The sequence below is a fragment of the Rhinoraja longicauda genome, chromosome 7, assembly GCF_053455715.1.
Source record: "Rhinoraja longicauda isolate Sanriku21f chromosome 7, sRhiLon1.1, whole genome shotgun sequence".
Taxonomy (NCBI): domain Eukaryota; kingdom Metazoa; phylum Chordata; class Chondrichthyes; order Rajiformes; family Arhynchobatidae; genus Rhinoraja; species Rhinoraja longicauda.
The window spans coordinates 2,280,890-2,306,914 of record NC_135959.1 but is presented as its reverse complement, the minus strand read 5'-3'; the positions used below and the strand labels follow the sequence as shown (position 1 = coordinate 2,306,914).

General features: G+C 50.8%; 2 protein-coding genes across 2 annotated transcripts in view; one reads left to right on the top strand and one right to left on the bottom strand.

Annotated features, from left to right (window-relative positions):
* The window catches only part of LOC144595034 (uncharacterized), a 311,478-nt gene that overhangs the window by 121,362 nt on the left and 164,091 nt on the right, over nt 1-26,025 (top strand). The window lies entirely within an intron of this gene.
* Nucleotides 1-26,025, bottom strand: part of clpb (ClpB family mitochondrial disaggregase) — a 114,459-nt gene that overhangs the window by 3,431 nt on the left and 85,003 nt on the right. The window contains exons 8-15 of the mRNA XM_078401972.1: nt 25,669-25,746; nt 17,760-17,815; nt 15,501-15,545; nt 12,827-12,988; nt 9,279-9,435; nt 7,607-7,680; nt 5,657-5,776; nt 945-1,049 (exon numbers count right to left, since the gene is read on the bottom strand). Coding sequence (XP_078258098.1) covers nt 945-1,049; nt 5,657-5,776; nt 7,607-7,680; nt 9,279-9,435; nt 12,827-12,988; nt 15,501-15,545; nt 17,760-17,815; nt 25,669-25,746 — 797 coding nt within the window. The remainder of the gene's footprint in view (nt 1-944; nt 1,050-5,656; nt 5,777-7,606; nt 7,681-9,278; nt 9,436-12,826; nt 12,989-15,500; nt 15,546-17,759; nt 17,816-25,668; nt 25,747-26,025) is intronic.

Genomic DNA, 26,025 nt, shown 5'->3' with positions numbered 1-26,025 from the left:
AAAGCTCTACATGCATGGGTGGTGGTGCAGTGGCACTGAGACATAGCCGTACAGATCCAGCGGGTAGTGCTGCTGGCACGCAGCACCGGAGACCCGGGTTCCATCCTGACCTCGGGCGCTGTCTGCGTGGAGTTTGCATGTTCTCCCCGGGTTAGATGGAAGGGCCTGTTTCTGTGCTATGAACGTGACTGACAAAGACTCTTCAATAGCGGCGAGAATGACGTGAAGGGCCGAATGGACTCTAGTGGTGCTCTACCATTCGATGGCCCCATCTTATGTAGACGGGGTATGTTGGCCTGAGTGTAGCTGGGGTATTTTGCTCCTAGTGTTGATCCTAGTGTGGATGGGGTGCGTTGCCCCGCGTGTAGATGGAGTAAGTGGGTCAGCATGGGCAGGTTGGGCCGAAGGGCTCTGGCTTTATTATCCTTGCCCACCTCGGTCTGGATTGTTGGCCCGTTAGTTTTGTTTAGTTTAGATATACAGCGCGGAAACAGGCCCTTCGGCCCACCGGGTCCGCACCGACCAGCGATCCCCGCACACTAACACTATCCTACGCACACTAGGGACAATATTTTACATTTACTATTAACCTACAAACCTGCACGTCTTTGGAGTGTGGGAGTAAAACCGAAGATCTCGGAGAAAACCCACGCAGGTCACGGGGAGAACGTGCAAACTCCGCACAGACAGCGCCCGTGGTCGGGATGGAACCCGGGTCTCCGGCGCTGTGTTCGCTGTGAGGCGGCAACTCTACCGCCGCGCCACCGTGACCGCCCTGAGGTTTAATGTCTCCCGTTCCCTGGCTGAGTCGAGCTGATGAGAGTGTGGCCTTATTACTCACGATGATGTACGGCGTGTTGATATTTAATCTGCTTTTATTTACTGAGGCTGTGATTGATTGCCAACGCTAGGCCCCTGCCGGCCCACGCCGTCCCCAGACTCACCTCGTGTTTGATGGATCTTGCCCCGTAGTGCAGATTGTACCCTTCTGCCAGCACATCCATCACAGGCCGGTCCCACTGCAGGGTGATGTCGTGCCGTTGCTTAGCCTGAGGAGGTGGGAGAGATGTGCACCAAGTGACAGTGTTTGTGTTTGTCTTTAGTTTATTGTCACCTGCACCAAGGTACAGAGTGAAGCTCTTTTGTTGCATGCTATCCAGCAGGCGGAAAGACAATACATGATTACATAGAAACATAGACAATAGGTGCAGGAGGAGGCCATTCGGCCCATCGAGCCAGCACCGCCATTCATTGTGATCATGGCTGATCATCCACAATCAGTAACCCGTGCCTGCCTTCTCCCCATATCCCTTGATTCCGCTAGCCCTTAGAGCTCTATCTAACTCTCTCTTAAATTCATCCAGTGAATCGGCCTCCACTGCCCTCTGTGGCAGAGAATTCCACAAACTCACAACTCTCTGGGTGAAAATGTTTTTTCTCACCTCAGTTTTAAATGGCCTCCCCTTTATTCTTAGACTGTGTGGCCCCTGGTTCTGGACTCCCCCAACATGGGGAACATTTTTCCTGCATCTAGCTTGTCCAGTCCTTTTATAATTTTATACGTCTCTATAAGATCCCCTCTCATCCTTCTAAACTCCAGTGAATACAAGCCCGGTCTTTCCAATCTTTCCTCATATGACAGTCCCGCCATCCCGGGGATTAACCTGGTGAACCTACGCTGCACTGCCTCAATAGCAAGGATGTCCTTCCTCAAATTTGGAGAGCAAAACTGCACACAATACTCCAGATGTGGTCTCACCAGGGCCCTACTGCAAAAGGACCTCTTTATTCCTACATAGTCCTATATTACAATCGAGCCGTCCACAGTGTACAGATACGGGAAAAGAGGGAATAACGTAAATAACATTTAGTGCAAGATAAAGCCAGTAAAGTCTGTGTGGTACCTCAGCTGCACGGAGGCAGAGAGGAAAGCTCTTCAGCGGGTAGTCCAGAGAGCTCAGAAGACTACCGGAACACAGCTACCACCTTGGAGGGCATCTACAACACACGATGCCTCAGAAAAGCCACCAGCATCCACAAAGACTCTTCACACCCCTGCAACAGTCTGTTCGAACTTCTACCATCGGGCAGACGATACAAGGCCTTCTACGCCCGCACCTCCAGACTCAGGAACAGCTTCATCCCCAAGGCCATAGCTGCTATGAACCGGTCAATAGACAATAGACAATAGGTGCAGGAGGAGGCCATTCAGCCCTTCGAGCCAGCACCGCCATTCAATACGATCATGGCTGATCACTCTCAATCAGTACCCCGTTCCTGCCTTCTCCCCATACCCCCTCACTCCGCTATCCTTAAGAGCTCTATCCAGCTCTCTCTTGAAAGCATCCAACGAACTGGCCTCCACTGCCTTCTGAGGCAGAGAATTCCACACCTTCACCACTCTCTGACTGAAAAAGTTCTTCCTCATCTCCGTTCTAAATGGCCTACCCCTTATTCTTAAACTGTGGCCCCTTGTTCTGGACTCCCCCAACATTGGGAACATGTTTCCTGCCTCTAATGTGTCCAATCCCCTAATTATCTTATATGTTTCAATAAGATCCCCCCTCATCCTTCTAAATTCCAGTGTATACAAGCCTAATTGCTCCAGCCTTTCAACATACGACAGTCCCGATATTCCGGGAATTAACGTAGTGAACCTACGCTGCACGCCCTCAATAGCAAGAATATCCTTCCTCAAATTTGGAGACCAAAACTGCACACAGTACTCCAGGTGCGGTCTCACCAGGGCCCGGTACAACTGTAGAAGTACCTCTTTGCTCCTATACTCAACTCCTCTTGTTATGAAGGCCAACATTCCATTGGCTTTCTTCACTGCCTGCTGTACTTGCATGCTTCCTTTCAGTGACTGATGCACTAGGACACCCAGATCTCGTTGAACATCCCCTCTTCCTAACTTGACACCATTCAGATAATAATCTGCCTTTCTATTCTTACTTCCAAAGTGAATAACCTCACACTTATCTACATTAAACTGCATCTGCCATGTATCCGCCCACTCACACAACCTGTCCAAGTCACCCTGCAGTCTTATTGCATCTTCCTCACAATTCACACTACCCCCCAGCTTAGTATCATCTGCAAATTTGCTAATGGTACTTTTAATCCCTTCATCTAAGTCGTTAATGTATATCGTAAATAGCTGGGGTCCCAGCACCGAACCTTGCGGTACCCCACTGGTCACTGCCTGCCATTCCGAAAGGGACCCATTTATCCCCACTCTTTGCTTTCTGTCTGTCAACCAATTTTCTATCCATGTCAGTACCCTACCCCCAATACCATGTGCTCTAATTTTGCCCACTAATCTCCTATGTGGGACCTTGTCGAAGGCTTTCTGAAAGTCGAGGTACACCACATCCATTGACTCTCCCCTGTCAATTTTCCTAGTTACATCCTCGCTGCTGAGCCGGATGGTCACATCGCACAGTGAACCGGCACAGACCCACTTGCACTTTATTCTGTTTTAAAACTGTTTCTAATTTTGTTTCACTGGGTTATATAAATTTATACTGATCAGCTAATTAATTTATTGCATCGAATGGAAGTCGCATTCCCAATCTCGTTGTACCCCCTGTACAATGACAATAAAGATATATTGTATTGTATAGTATATATTGTATTGTATAGTATATATTGTATTGTATTGTATCATAGACAGTCCGAGGGTCTCCACTGAGATAGACCGTAGCTGAGGACTGCTCTGTAGTTGGTGACAGGATGGTTCATAGTTTTCCCCACCCCACTAGCACGCAACAAAACCTTTTCACTGTACCTCGGTATATGTGACAAAAAACTAAACTGTACATTATAAAGGGAACAACGTGAATACTGTTTTGTGCAAGATAAAGCCAGTAAAGTCCAATCAAAGATGGTCCGAGGGTCTCCAATGAGGCTGATGGGTGGTCAGGACTGTTCTCTGGGTGGTCAGGACAGTTCTCCAGTTGTGGTTGGATTGTTCATTAGAATGTCCTCTTTATTGGCACGTACGGGTGTCAGGGGTTATGGGGAGAAGGCAGGAGAATGGGGTTAGGAGGGAGAGATAGATCAGCCGTGATTGAATGGTGGAGTAATTCTGCTCCTAGAAGCTATGAACTATCCCCCCCTATCGCGCGCTAAACGGCAGAACAACCTCCGGTACTGTGAGGCTGCAACTCCAACCTGCGGCAGGCACAGTGGGGCAGCGGGTAGTGCTGCTGCCTCACAGCGCCAGAGTCCCGGGTTCCATCCTGAACTGTGCTGCCTGCGTGTAGTCTGCATGTTCTCCCTGTGACTGCGTAGATCTCCTCCCATGTCATCTGCCCATTCCCTTCACAGATGCTGCCTGATTCATACACATGCCAACATACTCTATCTACACAAGGCGGCACAGTGGCGCAGCGGTAGAGTTGCTGACTTACAGCGCCGGAGACCCGGGTTCCATCCTGACTACGGGTGTTGTCTGTACGGAGTTTGCACGTTCTCCCCATGACCTGCGTGGTTTTTCTTCGGGTGCTCCGGTTTCCTTCCGCACTCCAAAGACGTGCAGGTTTGTATTTTAAATGGCTTTGGTATAATTGTAAATTGTCCCTAGTGTGCGTAGGATAGTGCTAGTGTACAGGGTGATCGCTGCTCAGCATGGACTCGGAGGGCCGAAGGGCCTGTTTCCACGCTGTATATCTACCTCTAAAGTCTCTAAGAGAGAGCTTGATAGAGCTCTTAAGGATAGCGGATTCAAGGGGTATGGGGAGAAGGCAGGAACGGGGTACTGATTGAGAATGATCAGCCATGATCACATTGAATGGTGGTGCTAGCTCGTAGGGCCAAACGGCCTACTCCTGCACCTATTGTCCATTGTCTCTAAACTAAACTCTGCCTCCAGAGATGCTGCCTGACCCGCTGAGTTCCTCCAGCACGTTGTTTCGAAACTGGGCTTGGTCAGAGTTGTGAAGAAGGGTGCCGACCCTAAACCCAATCCCTTAATAATTTTATACATCTCTATAAGATCCCCTCTCATCCTTCTAAACTCCAGTGAATACAAGCCCAGGCTATCCAATCTCTCCTCATATGCCAGTCCCGCCATCCCATATCTCCTGCCTACGATGCCCTTTATACCTCCTGAAGAACAAACAGTATATTTGATGGCGCAGCGGTAGAGTTGTTGCCTCACGGTGCCAGGGTTCTGGGTTCAATCCCGACTACGGGCGCTGTCTGTACGGAGTTTGCACGTTCTCCCCGTGACCTGTGTGCGTTTTCTCCGGGTGCTCCGGTTTCCTCCCACACTCCAAAGACGTGCAGGTTTGTAGCTTAATTGGCTTCGGTACAAAATGGTAAATTGTCGCTGGTGTGTGTAGGATGATAATGCAGCGGGGGGAATCGCTGGTCGATGCGGACTCAGTATCCGTGCTGTATCTCCAAACTAAACAAAGAGTATGATACGTCTGTCTGACCATTGGTCTTATGAAGGGTCTCCACCCAAAACGTCACCCATTCCTTCTCTCCAGAGATGCTGCCTATCCCGCTGAGTTACTCCAGCTTTTTGTGTCTTTGTATGATAAGCCAAATGGCCTGCGATAAGCCTGCATAGCACGTGGTTGATTCTACAAGGAATGAGGTGATTGTGGTGAGATGTCAAACCAGCAGTCTAGCATTCCTTCCTTACCTTCTTAGCCCAAAAGATGAGCTCCTTGTTGACCAGTTGGATCAACTCCGCATGGCAGAAGGGAAGGAAATACACAATTTCATTGATTCGCCCCAGAAATTCATCCCGTCGGAAATGGGCCTGAGGGGAAGAAAATTCAGCTTTGTGTCAGAGTTCATCCCTTTACTGTACATCAGTTCAAAGGTCAGAGGAGTGGAAGTAGGCCATTCGACCCATCAAGTCTATTCCGCCTTTCGATCATGGCTAATCTATCTCTCCGTACCTGAGAACGCACCTGGAGTACTGTGTGCAGTTTTGGTCTCCAAATTTGAGGAAGGATATTCTTGCTATTGAGGGCGTGCAGCGTAGGTTTACTAGGTTAATTCTGGGAATGGCGGGATTGTCCTATGTTGAAAGACTGGAGCGACTAGGCTTGTATACACTGGAATCTAGAAGGATGCGAGGGGATCTTATCGAAACATATAAGATTATTAAGGGGTTAGACACGTTAATGGCAAGAACCATGTTCCCAATGTTGGGGGAGTCCAGAACAAGGAGCCACAGTTTAAGAATAAGGGGTAGGCCATTTAGAATGGAGATGAGGAAAAAGGTTTTCAGTCGGAGAGTTGTGAATCTGTGGAATTCTCTGCCTCAGAAGGCAGTGGAGGCCAATTCTCTGAATGCATTCAAGAGAGAGCTAGATAGAGCTGCTCCTAAGGATAGCGGAGTCAGGGGGTATGGGGAGAAGGCAGGAACGGGGTACTGATTGAGAATGATCAGCCCTGATCACATTGAATGGTGGTGCTGGCTCGAAGGGCCGAATGGCCTCCTCCTGCACCTATTGTCTATTGTCTATTATGGGGAGAAGGCAGGAGAATAGGGTTCGGAGGGAAAGATAGATCAGCCATGATTGGTGGGCCGAATGGCATAGTTCTTGATGGGCCGAATGGCATAATTCTGCTCCTATGACTTAGGAATTTCATCAGTCAGGGTATTGAGTATAGAGGTAGAGACAAGGAACTGCAGATGACAAGGACACAAAGTGCTGGAATAACTCACCTTCTGGACGGGCCAAATTCCCCAATTCTGCTCCTAGAACTTATGAACTTATGTGGGCACCGCACGATGGCTGCCTCGCCCATGGTCTGTCTGTCCTTTTCAAACTTTTTTTGTTATTTTTATTGTGTTTTAAAGGTTTGTGTTAAAGTTCTCTGGTTTGTTGTACGTGGGGGGTGGGCGGGGGGTCGGGGGAAATGTTTTTACAATCTCGTACCTTGCCGGAGATGCGATTGTTTTCCGGATCGTATCTCCGGTCGCTCTGCGGCCTAACATCGTGGAGCTGGCGGCCTTGCTCGAGGCTGACTTTGAGCCCCACCACGGGGCGTGGACTTACCATCGGGGCCTGCGACCCCTTGCCTGGGATCAACGCTCCAATCGCGGCCTGCGGACTTCACCATCGAGGAGCTCGCAGTCTCGGGTTGAGACTCACGTCGGGAAGCTCCAAAAGCCGCACGAAGTTCGACAAGCCCCGACCCGGGGTAGATCGCCCGGCGTGGGGGAGCTGAGATCCCCCCCCCCCCCCGATGCAGGAGCTTGATCGCCCCGACGAGGAAGGCCCGACCGCCCGCTACGGGAGTCAAGATCGTCCCGTCAACGGAAGGTTCGAGGCCCCCGACCGCTGGAGGACAAAGATGGGAGAGATTGAACTTTTTTTCACCTTCCATCACAGTGAGGAATGTGGAGGAGTCACTGTGGGGGGTGTTCATGTTCAAATGTATTGTGTGTGTCCTGTTGCTTTTTATTGTCGTGACTGTACGGCAAATGAAGTTCCTCGTATGTTGCAAAACACACTTGGCGAATAACGTATGAAACGAGGGAGTGGGAGCTGAGAGGTGAGGTGTGGCTCGGGGCGGGGCTGCTGGCTGGCCGCGTGCGTACATGCGGAGCGCGGTGGAGTGAGCAATGCCTTACCTTCAGGATGGGTCTGATCACGAGCTCCTTGAACTGCCTGGAGATGGTCACCTTCTCAGTCAGCACCTCGTCATCTGCAGTAAGCAGGGGAGAAGAACATGGGGTGTACAGGAGGGACGTGCAGACGCTGGTTTAAACCGTAGACACAATAAGCTGGAGTAGCTCAGCGGGACATTTACAACGGAGATGAGGAAAAACCTTTTCAGTCAGAGAGTTGTGAATCTGTGGAATTCTCTGCCTCAGAAGGCAGTGGAGGCCAATTCTCTGAATGCATTCAAGAGAGAGCTAGATAGAGCTCTTAAGGATAGTGGAGTCAGGGGGTATGGGGAGAAGGCAGGAACGGGGTACTGATTGAGAATGATCAGCCATGATCACATTGAATGGCGGTCCTGGCTCGACGGGCCGAATGGCCTCCTCCTGCACCTATTGTCTATTGTCTATTGTCTATTGGGACGGGCAGCATCTCTTCTCGAAGATAGACACAAAAAGCTGGAGTAGCTTTCCCCAAATTATTAATTATTTAGGGACGGTTTCTGTCCACATTCTCGTGAGCAAATAACGACTTTAAAACATTTTTTTTGCCGTTTCTCTGAGCAGACGATGTTTCTTCCAAAGGCTGAAATGAACAGCAGTTTACACCAAAGATAGACACAAAATGCTGGAGTAACTCAGCGGGTCAGGCAGCATCACTGGAGAGAAGGAATGGGTGACGTTTCGGTTTGGGACGCTTTAGAGTCATAGTGATATAGTGTGGGAACAGGCCCTTCGGCCCAACTCGCCCACACCGGCCAACAATGTCCCAGCTACAGTAGTCCCACTTGCCCACGTTTGGTCCATAACCCTCCAAACCTGTCCTATCCATGTACCTGTCTAACTGTTTCTTAATTTGTGGCGTTCTCTGCCACAGAGGGCAGTGGAAGCCAATTCACTGGATGAATTTAAAAGAGAGTTAGATACTCTCGGGTATAGCGGAATCAAAGGATATGGGGAGAAGGCAGGCACGGGTTACTGATTGTGGATGATCAGCCATGATCACAATGAGTGGCGGTGCTGGCTCGATGGGCCAAATGGCCTCCTCCTGAACCTATGTTTTATGTTTCAATGTTTCTATACCCATCTACACTAGTCCCATTTGTCAGAGATATAGAGTCACATAGCATAGTAACAGGCCCTTCAGCCCAACTCACCCATGCCGACTTACGATACCCCATCTACACCAATCCCAATTGCCAAATGGCCTCTTCTTGCACCTATTTTCTATGTTTCTATGTTTAAACGATGGGATAGTCCCAGCCTCAACTACCTCCTCTGGCAGCTGTGAGGCAGAAGCTTTGGCAGCTCGGTGGCGCAGTAGTAGAGTTGCCGACTTACAGCACCAGAGCACCAGAGACCCGGGTTCAATCCCTACTACGGGCGCTGTCTGTACGGAGTTTGTACGTTCTCCCCGTGACCTGCGTGGGTTTTCTCCGAGATCTTTGGTTTCCTCCCACACTCCAAAGATGTGCAGGTTCGTAGGTTAATTGGCTTGGTGTGAAGGTAATAATTGTCCCTAGTGTTTGTGGGCTAGCGTTAGTGTGCGGGCGTCGGTGGTCGGTGTGGACGCGGTGGGTGAAGGGCCTGTTTCCGCGCTGCGTCTCTAAGCTGAGCTCTCCCCGCTGCACCGCGGCGTTACCTAGGTTGTTGGCGAGACGGTTCTTGCTGAGCTCCTGGGCTTCCTGCCTGAGCTGGATAGCGTGCTCCGCGATCTCTTCACTGGCCACGTTGGAGGTCATGATGAAGATCGCATCCTTGCACTCGATGGTCTTACCCTTGCCGTCCGTCAGCCTGCCCTGAGAGGAGAGGAATCTCGTCAACCTCCTCTTCATGAGAGGAATAGATCGGGTAGACGCACAGAGTCTCTTGCCCAGAGTAGGGGAATCAAGGACCAGAGGACATAGGTTCAAGGTGAAAAGATTTAATAGGAATAGCGTAGAAAAAAAAACTGCAGATGCTGGTTAAAATTGAAGGTAGACACACAATGCTGGAGTAACTCAGAGGGTCAGGCAGCATCTCGGGAGAGAAGGAATGGTCGACCCGAAATGTCACCCATTCCTTCTCTCTCTCTCTCTCGAGATGCTGCATGACCCGCTGAGTTACTCCAGCATGATGTGTCTACCTTAGATTTAATATGAACCTGAGGGGTATCTTTTTCACACAGACGATGGTGGGCGTATGGAAGAAGCTGCCAGAGGAGGTAGTTGAGGCAGGGACTATCCCATCGTTTAAGAAACAGTTAGACAGGTACATGGACAGGACAGATTTGGAGGGATCGGGGCCAAGCACAGGCAGGTGGGACCAGTGTAGCTGGGACATGTTGGCCGGTGTGGGCAGGTTGGGCTGAATGGTCTGTTTCCACGCTGTATCACTCTATGCGAGACCAGGAGGGTAGGGAGATGGTAGGGGTAACGTGGAGGTGTGTGCACACCACCAAACGCGTTCTGTAAACCCCAACTGGAAATATTGGGGCGCGACTGACACATCGAGTCATACGGTACAAACAGGCCCTACGGCCCAACTTGCCCACACCGACCAACATGCCCCATCTACACTAGTCCCACCTGCACACACCGACCAACATGCCCCATCTACACTAGTCCCACCTGCACACACCGACCAACATGCCCCATCTACACTAGTCCCACCTGCACACACCGACCAACATGCCCCATCTACACTAGTCCCACCTGCCCACACCGACCAACATGCCCCATCTACACTAGTCCCACCTGCACACACCGACCAACATGCCCCATCTACACTAGTCCCACCTGCCCACTCCGACCAACATGCCCCATCTACACTAGTCCCACCTGCCCACACCGACCAACATGCCCCATCTACACTAGTCCCACCTGCCCACACCGACCAACATGCCCCATCTACACTAGTCCCACCTGCCCACACCGACCAACATGCCCCATCTACACTAGTCCCACCTGCCCACACCGACCAACATGCCCCATCTACACTAGTCCCACCTGCCCACACCGACCAACATGCCCCATCTACACTAGTCCCACCTGCCCACACCGACCAACATGCCCCATCTACACTAGTCCCACCTGCACACACCGACCAACATGCCCCATCTACACTAGTCCCACCTGCCCACACCGACCAACATGCCCCATCTACACTAGTCCCACCTGCACACACCGACCAACATGCCCCATCTACACTAGTCCCACCTGCCCACACCGACCAACATGCCCCATCTACACTAGTCCCACCTGCACACACCGACCAACATGCCCCATCTACACTAGTCCCACCTGCACACACCGACCAACATGCCCCATCTACACTAGTCCCACCTGCCCACTCCGACCAACATGCCCCATCTACACTAGTCCCACCTGCGCACACCGACCAACATGCCCCATCTACACTAGTCCCACCTGCCCACACCGACCAACATGCCCCATCTACACTAGTCCCACCTGCCCACACCGACCAACATGCCCCATCTACGCTAGTCCCACCTGCCCACACTGACCAACATGCCCCATCTACACTAGTCCCACCTGCCCACACCGACCAACATGCCCCATCTACACTAGTCCCACCTGCCCACACCGACCAACATGCCCCATCTACACTAGTCCCACCTGCCCACACCGACCAACATGCCCCATCTACACTAGTCCCACCTGCCCACACCGACCAACATGCCCCATCTATACTAGTCCCACCTGCACACACCGAACAACATGCCCCATCTACACTAGGCCCACCCGCCCACACCGACCAACATGCCCCATCTACACTAGTCCAACCGGCCCACACCGGCCAACATGCCCCATCTACACTAGTCCCACCTGCCCACACCGACCAACATGCCCCATTTACACTAGTCCCACCTGCCCACACCGACCAACATGCCCCATCTACACTAGTCCCACCTGCACACACCGACCAACATGCCCCATCTACACTAGTCCCACCTGCCCAACATGCCCCATCTACACTAGTCCCACCTGCCCACGACAAACATGCCCCATCTACACTAGTCCCACCTGCCCACACCGACCAACATGCCCCATCTACACTAATCCCACCTGCCCACACCAACCAACATGCCCCATCTACACTAGTCCCACCTGCCCACACCGACCAACATGCCCCATCTACACTAGTCCCACCTGCCCACACCGACCAACATGCTTCATCTACATGCGTCCCACCTGCCCACACCGACCGACATGCCCCATCTACACTAGTCCCACCTGCCCACATCGACCAACATGCCCCATCTATACTAGTCCCACCTGCCCACACCGACCAACATGCCCCATCTACACTAGTCCCACCTGCCCACACCGACCAACATGCCCCATCTACACTAGTCCCACCTGCCCACACCGACCGACATGCCCCATCTACACTAGTCCCACCTGCCTGCGCCATAGGAGCAGAATTAGGCCATTCTGCCCATTACTCCGCCATTCAATCATAGCTGATCTATTTTCCCCTCATTTTCTTGCCTTCTCCCCACAACCCCTGAAACTTGGCCCATATCCCTCTAAACCTATCCTGTCCACCTACCTGTCTAAATATCAGAGCCATAGAGTGATACAGTGTGGAAACAGGCCCATCGGCCCAACCTGCCCACACCGGCCAACATGACCCAGCTACACTAGTCCCGCCTGCCTGCGCTTGGCCCATATCCCTCCAATCCTGTCCTATCCGTGTACCTGTCTGTTTCTTAAATGCTGCGATAGTCCCAGCCTCAACTGCCTCCTCTGGCAGATCGTTCCGTACACCCAACACCCTCAGTGTCCAAACGTTGCCCCTCAGGTTCCTATTAAACCTGCTGTTTCGGTATTAATCGAATCGAGGGTAGACACAAAGTGCTGGAGTAACTCAGCAGGTCAGGCAGCATCTCGGGAGAACATGGATAGGTGACGTTTCACAGAGTGCTGGAGTAACTCAGCGGGTCGGGCAGCATCTGTGGAGACCATGGATAGGTGACGTTTCACAGAGTGCTGGAGTAACTCAGCGGGTCAGGCAGCATCTGTGGAGACCATGGATAGGTGACGTTTCACAGAGTGCTGGAGTAACTCTGCGGGACAGGCAGCATCTCTGGAGAGATCTCTGGAGGTGGCGTTTCGGGTGGTGGGCGAGAGATTGGGTCAGTACAAGGGAATGGGCCGAGCGGCCTGCCTTGCTTCTGTTCCTCACCTCGTCGAAGAGCTGCAGCATAACGGTGAGAACATCGGGGTGGGCCTTGTCCACCTCGTCGAAGAGGACCACCGCGTTGGCATTCTGCTTCAGCTTCTTGGTCAGCTGCCCCCCATCCTCGTGCCCCACGTAACCAGGGGGGGAGCCGATAAACTTTGCCACCTGCAAAACAACCCACACCTCTCATTCCCTGTCCACTCCTCCATAGACACCCAGCGTCGTACAGCATGGTAACAGGCCCTTCGGCCCAAACCACCCATTCTGGCCAAGGTACCCCATCCACACTAGTCCCATTTGTCACATATACAGCATAGAAACAGGCCCTTCGGCCCAACCCACCCATTCTGGCCAAGGTACCCCATCCACACTAGTCCCATTTGTCACATATAGTCATACCGCATAGAAACAGGCCCTTCGGCCCAACCCACCCATTCTGACCAAGGTACCCCATCCAAACTAGTCCCATTTGTCACATATACAGCATAGAAACAGGCCCTTCGGCCCAACCCACCCATTCTGGCCAAGATACCCCATCCACACTAGTCCAATTTGTCACATATACAGCATAGAAACAGGCCCTTCAGCCCAACCCACCCATTCTGGCCAAGATACCCCATCCACACTAGTCCCATTGGTCACATATACAGGATAGAAACAGGCCCTTCGGCCCAACCGATCCATTCTAACCAAGATACAGTTTGTGTGCAGTTTTGGTCTCCCAATTTGAGCAGTTTTTTTGATCTCCTAATTTGAGGAAGGACATCCTTGCTATTGAGGCAGTGCAGCGTAAATTCACCAGGTTAATCCCCGGGATGGTGGGACTGTCATATGAGGAAAGATTGGAAAGACTGGGCTGGTATTCACTGGAGTTTAGAAGGATGAGAGGGGATCTTAAAGAGACGTATAAAATTATAAAAGGACTGGACAAGCTAGATGCAGGAAAATTGTTCCCAAAGTTGGGGGAGTCCAGAACCAGGGGCCACACAGTCTAAGAATAAAGGGGAGGCCATTTAAAACTGAGGTGAGAAGAAACTTTTTCACCCAGAGTTGTGAATTTGTGGAATTTTCTGCCACAGAGGGCAGTGGAGGCCAATTCACTGGATGAATTGAAAAGATAGTTAGATAGAGCTCTAGGGGCTAGCGGAATCAAGGGATATGGGGAGAAGGCAGGCACGGGTTACTAATTGTGGATGATCAGCCATGATCACAATGAATGGCGGTGCTGGCTCGAAGGGCCAAATGGCCTCCTCCCGAACCTATGTTTTATGTTTCAATGTTTCTATACCCATCTACACAAGTCCCATTTGTCAGAGGTATAGAGTCACATAGCATAGTAACAGGCTCTTCGGCCCAACTCACCCATGCCGACTTAAGATACCCCATCTACACTAATCCCAATTGCCATCGATGGAGTAATTGGGCACAGAAACAAGCCCTTCTGCCCATTGTGAACAAGATGCCCCATCTAATCTAGTCTAGTCTAGTCCCATTTGCCAGAAAATCATGCCTTTACTTCATCAGAAGACTAAGGAAGTTTAGCAAGTCTCCAACGACTCCAACAGGGGTCTGTAAGAAAATAACTGTAGATGCTGGTACAGATCAAAGGTATTTATTTCACAGAGTGCTGGAGTAACTCAGCAGGTCAGGCAGCATCTCAGGAGAGAAGGAATGGGTGACGTTTCGGGTCGAGATCCTTCTTAAGACTGATGTCAGGGGGGCGGGACAAAGGAAGGATATAGGTGGAGACAGGAAGATAGAACTAGGAAGGGGGAGGGGAAGAGAGGGACAGAGGAACTATCTACAGTTGGAGAAGTCGATGTTCATACCACTGGGCTGCAAGCTGCCCAGGCGAAATATGAGGTGCTGTTCCTCCAATTTCCGGTGGGCCTCACTATGGCACTGGAGGAGGCCCATGACAGAAAGGTCAGACTGGGAGTGGGAGGGGGAGTTGAAGTGCTCGGCCACCGGGAGATCAGGTTGGTTAAGGCGGACTGAGCGAAGGTGTTGAGCGAAATGATCGCCGAGCCTGCGTTTGGTTTCGCCGATGTAAAGAAGTTGACATCTAGAGCAGCGGATGCAATAGATGAGGTTGGAGGAGGTGCAGGTGAACCTCTGCCTCACCTGGAAAGACTGCTTGGGTCCTTGGATGAAGTTTAGGGGAGAGGTAAAGGGACAGGTGTTGCATCTCCTGCGGTTGATGGGGAAAGTGCCAACAGAGGTCTGAAAACGGTAACGTCCAGGTTCAGGAGCAGCTTGTTCCCAACAACCAACAGCCTACCGAACATTACCATCAGCCATGATTGAATGGTGGAGAAGACCTGATGGGCCAAACGGCCTCATTCTGCTCTTTGAACTTATTACGAACTGCAACTCAGCTCTGAACTACGATCTGCCGTGGTTGCCATCTGGTTTGAAGGTTTGCTGGTCCCACAAGTGGCTACATTGCCAATGTGTGGAACTCATTGCCACAGAGGGCTGTGGAGGCCAAGTCAATCGATATTTTTAAGGCAGAGATAGACAAATTATTGATAAGAACGGGTGTCAAGGGTTATGGGGAGAAGGCAGGAAAATGGGGTTAGGAGGCAGAGATCAGCCGTGATTGAATGGCGGAGTGGACTCGGTGGGCCGAATGGCCTAATTCTGCTCCTATAACTTGTGAATCTGCCGTACTTACTTCATGCTTCTCCTGGAACTCGGACATGTCAAGCCTGATGAATTTCTATATTGTAAGAGGACAAAGCACGTATAATTAACATATCTTTCACCGGCTCCTTGACATAAATCCCCCTCCACTTTCACTCCCGATATAGAAACCATTTTATCAGGTTGGTCTGGGAACAGCTCCATCCAAGACCGCAGGAAATTGTCACGAATTGTGGACGCAGCCCAGACCATCACACAAACCAACCTCCATTTTGTTGACTCCAGCTATACCTCACGCGGCCTCGGCAAGGCCAGCAGCATAATCATGGACCAGTCTCACCCCGGTCACTCCCTCTTCTCCCCTCTCCCATCGGGCAAGAGGTACAGAAGTGTGGAAACGCACACCTCCGGATTCAGGAACAGTTTCTTCCCGGCTGTTATCAGGCAACAGAACCGTCCTACCACAACCAGAGAGCAGTGCTGAACTACTATCTACCTCATTGGTGACCCTCGGACGAGCTTTGATCAGACTTTACTGGATGTACCTTACACTAAATGTTATTCCTTTATCATGTATCTGTACACTGTAAATCGCTCGATTGTAATCGTGTGTTGTCTTTCCGCTGACTGGTTAGCACACAACAAAAGTTTTTCACTGTACCTCGGTACACGTGACAATAAACTAAACTGAACTCTTCCAAAGAAGTGTGGTCTGGGCTTGTCATTGACTACTGTGAACGTTCTGACTTTGATTATATCAAGTCAAGTCAACTTTATTTGTCACGTACACATACAAGATGTGCAGTGAAATGAAAGTGGCAACCCCTGCGGATTGTGCTAAATCTATAAAACACAATAGAAAAAAAAAAAAATTACACAAAAAATAAATTAATACAGTAAATTAAATGAGTCCCCGGTGATATGAGAGTTAACAGTCCTAATGGCCTGTGGGAAGAAACTCCGTCTCATCCTCTCTGTTTTCACAGCGTGACAGCGGAGGCGTTTGCCTGACCGTAGCAGCTGGAACAGTCCGTTGCTGGGGTGGTAGAGGTCCCCCATAATGCTGCTGGCTCTGGATCTGCACCTCCTGATGTATAGGTCCTGCAGGGGGGCGATATTAAATAGGGGTCGCACGGTGGCGCAGTGGTAGAGCTGGTGCCTCACAGCACCGGAGACCCGGGTTCAATCCTGCCTAGGGGTGCTGTCTTTACGGAGTTTGTACGTTCTCCCCGTGACCTGCGTGGGGTTTTTCCGGGCGCTCCGCTTTCCTCCCACACTCCAAAGACGTGCAGGTTTGTCGGTTATTTGGCTTTGGTAAAATTGTAAATCGTCTCCAGTGTGTGTAGGATCGTGTTAGTGTGCGGGGATCGCTGGTCGGCGAGCACGCGGTGGGTGGGCTGACACGCCTATTTCCGCGCTGTATCTCTAAACTAAACTAAAGATAGACACAAAATGCTGGAGTAACTCAGCGGGTCAGGCAACATCTCAGGAGAGAAGGAATGGGTGACATTTCGGGTCGAGACCCTTCTTCAGACTGAAAAAGGGTTTGAGACAAGGGCCTCGACCCGAAACATCACCCATTCCTTCTCTCCAGAGACGCTGCCTGTCCCGCTGAGTTACTCCAGCATTTTGTGTCTATCTTCGGTTTAAACCAGCATCGGGAGTTCCTTCCTACTAAATCTACATCGCTCCCTGAAAGTGGCGTCGCAAGTAGATCGAGTGGTAAAGAAGGAGTATGGTATGCTTACCTTCATCAGTGGTGCCATTGAATATAATAATCAGGAAGTCATGATGCACCATTATAGAACTGGCAAGTCATAGGGCAGTGTCGTAGAGCAGAGGGATCTACAGCTACATCGTACCGTGACAGTGACATCGTAGGTGGTCAGGGGGGGCAAGAAGGCTATCAGTACATTGGCTGGACCTTTAGAATGGAGATGAGGAGGAATTTCTTTAGCCAGAGGGTGGTGAATCCATGGAATTCATTGCCTCAGACGGCTGTGGAGGCCAAGTCTTTACGTATTTTTAAAGTGGAGATTGATCGATTGTTGATTAGTACGGGCGTCAGGGGTTATGGGGAGAAGGCAGGAGGTTGGGGTTGAGAGGGAGAGATAGATCAGCCACCATTGAATGGCGGAGTAGACTCGATGGGCCGAATGGCCTAATTCTGCTCCGATGACTAATGGACTTATAAATTTCATCAGTCAGGGTAGAGAGTATAGAAGTTGAGACTAGAGATCTACAGATGCTGTTTGGTAAAGAAAGGACACAGAGTGCTGGAGTAACTCACCTTCTTGGTGTCGTTGTGCATGTACTTGGCAACCTGTTTGGCCAGCTCGGTCTTTCCTGTTAGCGGAGGAGAAAAATTCAGAATTCTCGCATGAACTTGTCGAGGCAGTGGAGCGCAGGTTCACCAGGTTAATCCCCGTGATGGCGGGACTGTCGTATGAGGAAAGATCGGAAAGACTGGGCTTGTATTCACTGGAGTTTAGAAGGATGAGAGGGGATCTTATAGAGACGTGTAAAATTATATAAAGGACTGGACAAGCTAGATGCAGGAAAAATGTTCCCAATGTTGGGGGAGTCCAAAACCAGGGGCCACACAGTCTAAGAATAAAGGGGAGGCCATTTAAAACTGAGGTGAGAAAAAAACCTTTTCACCCAGAGAGTTGTGAATTTGTGGAATTCTCTGCCACAGAGGGCAGTGGAGGCCAATTCTCTGGATGCTTTCTAAAGAGAGCTAGATAGAGCTCTTAAGGATAGCGGAGTCAGGGGGTATGGGGAGAAGGCAAGAACGGGGTACTGATTGAGAATGATCAGCCATGATCACATTGAATGGTGGTGCTGGCTCGAAGGGCCGAAGGGCCGAATGGCCTCCTCCTGCACCTATTGTCTATTGTCTACCGTCAATTCACTGGATGGGTTTAAGAGAGAGTTAGATAGAGCTCCAGGGGCTAGTGGAATCAAGGGATATGTGGAGAAGGCAGGCACAGGTTACTGATTGTGGACGATCAGCCGTGATCACAATGAATGGCGGTGATGGCTCGAAGGGCCGAATGGCCTCCTCCTGCACCTGTTTTCAATGTTTCTATGTAACTTCTACACATGTACGGTAAAGAGCACGCTGACTGGTTCCATCATCGCCTGGTTCGGCATGCTGCAAAGATGGCACGGTGGCACAGAGGTAGTGCTGCTGCCTCACAGCGCCAGAGACCCGGGTTCTCTAGGCTTGTAGGTTAATTGGTTTCAGTAAAAATTCTCCCCAGTGTGTAAGGTACTGCCAGTGTACGGGCTGATTGCTGGTCAGCTTAGACGCAGTGGACCAAAGGGCCAAAGTTTCCGCACTGTATCGAACGAGCTGCCGGAGGAGGTGTAAGAAAATAACTGCAGGTGCTGGTACAAATCGAAGGTATTTATTCACAAAATGCTGGAGTAACTCAGCGGGTTAGGCAGCATCTCAGGAGGGAAGGAATGGGTGACGTTTCGGGACGAGACCCTTCTTCAGTCTGAAGAAGGGTCTCGACCCGAAACGTCACCCATTCCTTCTCTCCTGAGATGCTGCCTGACCCGCTGAGTTACTCCAGCATTTTGTGAATAAATGCCGGAGGAGGTAGTTGAGGAAGGTACTAATGCAACGCTTAGAAAACATTTGGACAGGTACATAGATAAGACAGGTGTGGAGGGATATGGGCCAAGCGCAGGCCGGTGGGACTAGTATAGATGGGGCATGTTGGTTAGCGTGGGCAAGTTGGTCTGAAGTATCCTCTATGACTGCCCAAGAAAGAAAGATTTGGAAAACACAATAAATTCTGAATATTCCCCTTCTCCTTCAAGTGATTGTGGGGTTTCTATTGTATAATATTCGTCACACAGCTGACTAGCAATTAGCTTCAGGGCTCAATAAATATGAAAAATAAACTTAAGTAATTTTTATGCAGCAAAGCTCTGCATCGGATTCTGTTCACAAGAGGCTACTTATACCAGGCTCCCTGTGAAAACAACTTAACCATTGCCTGGCGCAAGACTTCTCTTGAGCGACTGGGCTTGTATACGCTGGAATTTAGAAGGATGAGAAGGGTCTCGACCCGAAACATCACCCATTCCTTCTCTCCCGAGATGCTGCCTGACCCGCTGAGTTACTCCAGCATTTTGTGTCTACTTTCGATTTTAACCAGCATCTACAGGTACAATGGTGGCGCAGCGGTAGAGTTGCTGCTCACATCAACGGTAGAGTTGCTGCCCGGGTTCCATCCTGACCTCGGGTGCTGACGGCATAGAGTTTACACATTCTCCCTGTTAACTCGTGGGTTTTCTGCAGGTGCTCCGGTTTCTTACCACATCCCAAAGACGTGCAGGTCTGTAGGATAATTGGCTTCCTTGCACTAAACGTTATTCCCTTATCATATGTTTATACACTGCAAAATGGATGGATTGTAATCACGTGTTAACTTTCTGCTGACTGGTTAGCGTGCGGGAATTACATTTCACTGTACATTGGTGCGGGTGACAATAAACTAAACTGAACTGAAATTATCCTCAATGTGTGGAATAGAACAAGTGTTCGGGGTGATCGTTGGCTGGTGTGGATTCAGTGGGCCAAAGGGCCTGTTTCCACGCTGTATCTCAAAACTAGTGGCACAGCGGTAGAGTTGCTGCCTTACAGCGAATGCAGCGCCGGAGACTCAGGTTCGATCCTGACTACAGGCGCCGTCTGTACGGAGTTTGTACGTTCTCCCCGTGACCTGCGTGGGTTTTCTCCGAGATCTTCGGTTTCCTCCCACACTCCAAAGACGTACAGGTATGTAGGTTAATTGACTGGGTAAATGTAAAAATTGTCCCGAGTGTGTGTAGGATAGTGTTAATGTGCGGGATCGCTGGTCGGCGCGGACCCGGTGGGCCGAAGGGCCTGTTTCCGCGCTGTATCTCTAAATCTAAAAAAAATCTAAACAAAACTGACAGTCTGAAGAAGGGTCCTGATCCAAATCATCACATCCTTTTTCTACAGAGACGCTACCTGACCCTCTGAGTTACTCTAGCACTTTGAACACTCCACACAGGAATTTAGGATGAGAGGGGACCTTATAGAAACGTATAAAATTACAAAAGGGCTGGACAAGCTAGATGCAGGAAAAATGTTCCCAATGTTGGGGGAGTCCAGAACCAGGGGTCACACAGTCTAAGAATAAAGGGGAGGCCATTTAAAAGTGAAGTGAGAAAAAAACTTTTCACCCAGAGAGTTGTGAATTTGTGGAATTCTCTGCCACAGAGGGCAGTGGAGGCCAATTCACTGGATGGATATAAAAGAGAGTTAGATAGAGCTCTAGGGGCTAGCGGAATCAAGGGATATGGGGAGAATGCAGGCACGGGTTACTGATTGTGGATGATCAGCCATGATCACAATGAATGGTGGGTGCTGCCATTTTATACGTCTCTATAAGATTCCCTCTCATCCTTCTAAACTCTTATCTTCGGTGTAAACCAGCATCTGCAGTTTCTTCCTACACAACTTACAAACCTGTACGTGTTTGGGATGTGGGAGGGAACTGGAGCACCTGGAAGAACCCCACGCTGTTACAGGGAGAAGGTGCAACTCCACACGGACAGTGCCCGAGTTCAGGATTGAACATGGGTGTCTGGCGCTGTGAGCCATTCAGGTCCATCCAACCTAAAGCTTTTCACTCCAGTGTATCTCTGAATAGAGGTGCATCTACATTGTTCCAACAAACAGTAAGGGCGACACGGTGGCGCAGCGGTAGAGTTGCTGCCTCATAGCGAATGCAGCGCCGGAGACCCGGGTTCCATCCCGACTACGGGCGCTGTCTGTACGGAGTTTGTACGTTCTCCCCGTGACCTGCGTGGATTTTCTCTGGGTGCTCCGGTCTCCTCTCACACTCCAAAGACTTGTAGGTTAATTGGCTTGGTAAATGTAAAACTTGTCTCTGTTGTGTGTAGGAGTGTCAGTGTGCGGGGATCGCTGGTCGGCGCGGAACCGGTGGGCCGAAAGGGCCTGTTTCCGCGCTGTATCTCTAAACAAAAAAAATCTAAACTAAACTTCCATGGCAGGGCTTCATGGCCAAGATGGTCATTCACGGGTCCAGACAGATTTTTTTTTTCTTTTAGATTTAGAGATACAGCGCGGAAACAGGCCCTTCGGCCCACTGAGTCCGCGCCGCCCAGCGATCCCTGCACATTAACACTATCCTACACACACTAGGGACAATTTTTACATTTACCAAGTCAATTAACCTACAAACCTGCACGTCTTTGGAGTGTGGGAGGAAACCGAAGATCTCAGAGAAAACCCACGCAGGTCACGGGGAGAACGTACAAACTCCGTGCAGACAGCGCCCGTGGTTGGGATGGAACCTGAGTCTCCGGCGCTGCTTTCGCTGTAAGGCAGCAACTCTACTGCTGCGCCACCGTGACCGCCAGGGTCCAGGGTCCTGCCCACGTCGACCGCCTGCCCCTCTTCGGGGCCAACGGCAATGAATGCGGGTCCCTGGACAGGCAACACGCGGTGCCCACTGGGACTCCAGAGGCCTGTCGGCAACATTAGGGTCGGGTGTGTGGTGGATGTGGATGATAACGTGGAAATTTGATGATTGGGTGAGAGAGGTGGTACAGAAGTGTGAAAACGCACACACCTCTCCAGATTCAGGGACAGTTTCTTCCCAGCTGTTATCAGGCAAGTGAACCATCCTACCACAACCAGAGAGCGGTGCTGAACTACTATCGGCCTCAATGGTGACCCGCGGACTATCTGATCGGACAAGGAATGGGTTACGTTTCAGGTCTGACTCAGAGTCTGAAGAAAGGTCTCGACCCAAAACGTCACCCATTCCTTCTCTCCGGAGATGCTGCCTGACCCGCTGAGTTACTCCAGCATTTTGTGTCTACCTTCGATTTAAACCAGCATCTGCAGTTTCCTTTCCTAGACAAAGGACAGGGTGAGATGCAGTGAAGATTCTTCAATATCCTGTTAAACACTCCGGGCTGTGTTGCTGCACCTCCTTCAGCATCTGTGGACTGCATTCGTTGTCAGTGCCAGACAATTGGAAGAGTGGGTGTGGAGAGGTCATAATACTGCACGCAGCTGCTAGCTTCTTAATTCAATTTAAAATTCACACTGACATTGGCGAGTTCCCATAGCAATGTCTCTCCTGACACTGATATCTCCTCCTCCAAGGTGGATGTGGAGAGGTGGTTTCCACTGGCGGGAGAGCCCAGGAACTAGAGGGCCACAGCCTCAACAATTAAAGGACGTATGAGGTGTTAGAGGTAACTTTAAGGTACACGCGTCATCTAGGGGCTGCCGACTATCTCACTCCCAAATACGGGACAAGGTAACGTCACCGCCCCGCGCCCCACGTGACCTCACCCAGCCAGCGGCCACGTGCTTCCGCTCCATCAATGGCGGCCGCCCGGGTCGGGAGGCGGGTTGCTACGCAACCTCCGTTAGACGAACGCACTCGGCCCCGCTCCCCGAACACACTCCGTCAACCTACACTATCCGGGTCTACAGCGGCCCCTGGGCCTACAGTGTCCGGGCCTACAGCGGCCCCCCGGGCCTACAGTGTCCGAGCCTACACTGTCCGGGCCTACAGCAGCCCCTGGGCCTACAGCGTCCGGGCCTATACTATCCGGGCCTACAGTGTCCGGGCCTACAGCGGCCCCCGGGCCTACAGTGTCCGGGCCTACACTATCCGGGCCTACGGGCCTCCAGCAGCCCCTGGGCCTACAGCGTCCGGGCCTATACTATCCGGGCCTACAGTGTCCGGGCCTACAGCGGCCCCCGGGCCTAATACGGGACAAGGGCGGTCCCAATAGACAATAGGTGCAGGAGCAAGGCCATTCGGCCCTTCGAGCCAGGGACGGACCAATTTAGCCCAAAATATGGGATGTCCCGGTTAATACGGGACTGTTGGCCACCCTACGGATCAGGTATTGAGGGATGTAATACTGAGGCGCAGGTCAGGCCACATTTGGAGTATTGTGAGTGGGTTTGGGCCCCATATCTGCGGAAGGATGTGCTGGCTCTGGAGAGGGTCCAGATCTTGGGAACGAGTGGGTTAACAGTGTATGACGGCACTGACTGAAAAAGTTTTTCCTCATCTCCGTTTAAAATGGCCTACCCCTTATTCTTAAACTGTGGCCCTTTGTTCTGGACTCCCCCAACATTGGGAACATGTTTCCTGCCTCTAACTTGTCCAACCCTTTAATAATCTTATACGTTTCGATAAGATCTCTTCTCATCCTTCTAAATTCCAGTGTATACAAGCCTAGTTAGCTCCAGACTTTCAACATATGACAGTCCCGCCATTCCGGGAATTAACCTAGTAAACCTACGCTGCACGCCCTCAATAGCAAGAATATCCTTCCTCAAATTTGGAGACCAAAACTGCACACAGTACTCCAGGTGCGGTCTCACTAGGGCCCTGTACAACTGGGTCCTGTTCCTGGGTCTTCCTATGTACAGTACGTCTTCCTGATTATACCAGCATGGCCAGGGTGGTGTGGGTCTGAGTTGATACTGTCTGCCTCCTTGAGGCAGCATCACCTGTAGGTCCTTTCGATGGTGTGGAGGTCAGTACCCGTGACAGTGTCACTGATTCAGGGTGGGTCAAATGATAGTTTTCATGCAGTTTTATAGACACGTTGGAACAGATAACATATTCCACAGGCTTCATATAAGTGATAAGAGCGGAATTAGGCCATTCGGCCCATCGAGTCTACTCCACCATTCAATCATGGCTGATCTATCTTTCCCTCCTAACCCCAATTTCCTGCCTTCTCCCCATAACCCCTGACACCCGCACTAATCAAAAACCTGCCAATCTCTACTGACTTGGCCTCCACAACCGTCTGAGGCAATGAATTTCACAGATTCACCGCCCTCTGACTAAAGAAATTCCTCCTCATCTCCTTCCTAAAGGTATGTGCTGTTATTCTGAGACTGTGCCCTCTGGTCCTAGACTCTCCCACTGGTGGAAACATCCTCTCCACATCCACTCTATCCAGGACTTTAACTGTTCGGTAGGTTTCAATGAGGTCCCCCCTCATCCTTCTAAGTTCCAGCGAGTACAGGCCCAGTGCAGACAAACGCTCATCGTAGTAACTCAGTGGGTCAGGCAGCATCTCTGGAGGACATGGATAGGTGACGCTTCACAGGAGTGCTGGAGTAACTCAGTGGGTCAGGCAGCTTTGGCCCTTCAAGCCAGCACAGCCATTCATTGAGATCATGGCTGAACATCCACAATCAGTAACCCATGCCTGCCTTCTCCCCATATCCCTTGATTCCACTAGCCCCTAGAGCTCTATCTAACTCTCTTTTAAATCCATCCAGTGAATTGGCCTCCACTGCCCTCTGTGGCAGAGAATTCCACAAATTCACAACTCTGGGTGAAAAAGTTTCATCTCACCTCAGTTTTAAATGGCCTCCCCTTTATTCTTAGATTGTGGCCCCTGGTTCTGGACTCCCCCAACATTGGGAACTTTTTTCCTGCATCTAGCTTGTCCAGTCCTTTCATAATTTTACCCGCTGAGATCCTCCTGCACTTTATGTTGTGGACATTTGACATCTGGAAGATAGTCATAGAGTGATACAGTGTGAAAACAGGCCCTTCGGCCCACCTCGCCCACACCGGCCAACATGTCCCAGCTACCCTAGTCCCACCTGCCTGCGCTTGGCCCATATCCCTCCAAACCTGCCCTATCCATGTACCTGTCCAACTGTTTCTTAAACGTTGGGATAGTCCCAGCCTCAATTACCTCCTCTGGCAGCTTGTTCCATACACCCACCACCCTCTGTGTGGAAAAGTTACCCCTCAGGTTCCCATTAAATAATTTCCCCTTCATCTTGAACCTATGTCCTCTGGTCCTCGATTGAACTACTCTGGGCAAGAGACTCTGTGCATCTACCCGATCTATTCCTCCCATGGTTTTATACCTTGTTCTGTCCTATCAGTCAGATCCTTGCTCTATCATTCTCGTACTGTGGGCAAGAGAGACTGGGCGCCAGCGAGCATAAGTGCATCGGAGATTGGGGGGCGGAGGGGGTGGGCTGGAGTGAAAGGGTTAAAATCCCCTGGGTTTCGGCTCTCCTGTCCTCTCACTAGAGTTCTCGCTGGCCGTAATCAGGAGTGCTCTCCGCAGCAGGGCAGGCTGCAAATGGCCTGGGTTTCATTTAATTTAACAATTACCAATCCCAGACGAGCCGAGGAAGAGGAAGACCAATGGATGCTCGTCATCCGCCCAGCCGTTCTCCTTTCTGCGGATAGCTGCGTCGAAAAGAAAGGAGAAGAGCGAATGAGAAAAACGAGAGAGAGAGATATATATATATATCTAAAATCGATTCCTCTGCTGCTCCCTACAATTATCACTAAGTATACACGATGTTATACCATCTTCAGCCCACGCAATAGGCACCAGCGAACATTAGTCCAGCGGAGATTTCATTAAGGACCAAGACCCAGGAGGAGCCAAATTGAGTTTGTATGGATCCCGCGCGCCTGCCCTCCCAGTTATGCCGATGAAGTGCGCCGTGTCTGGCAAGGAAC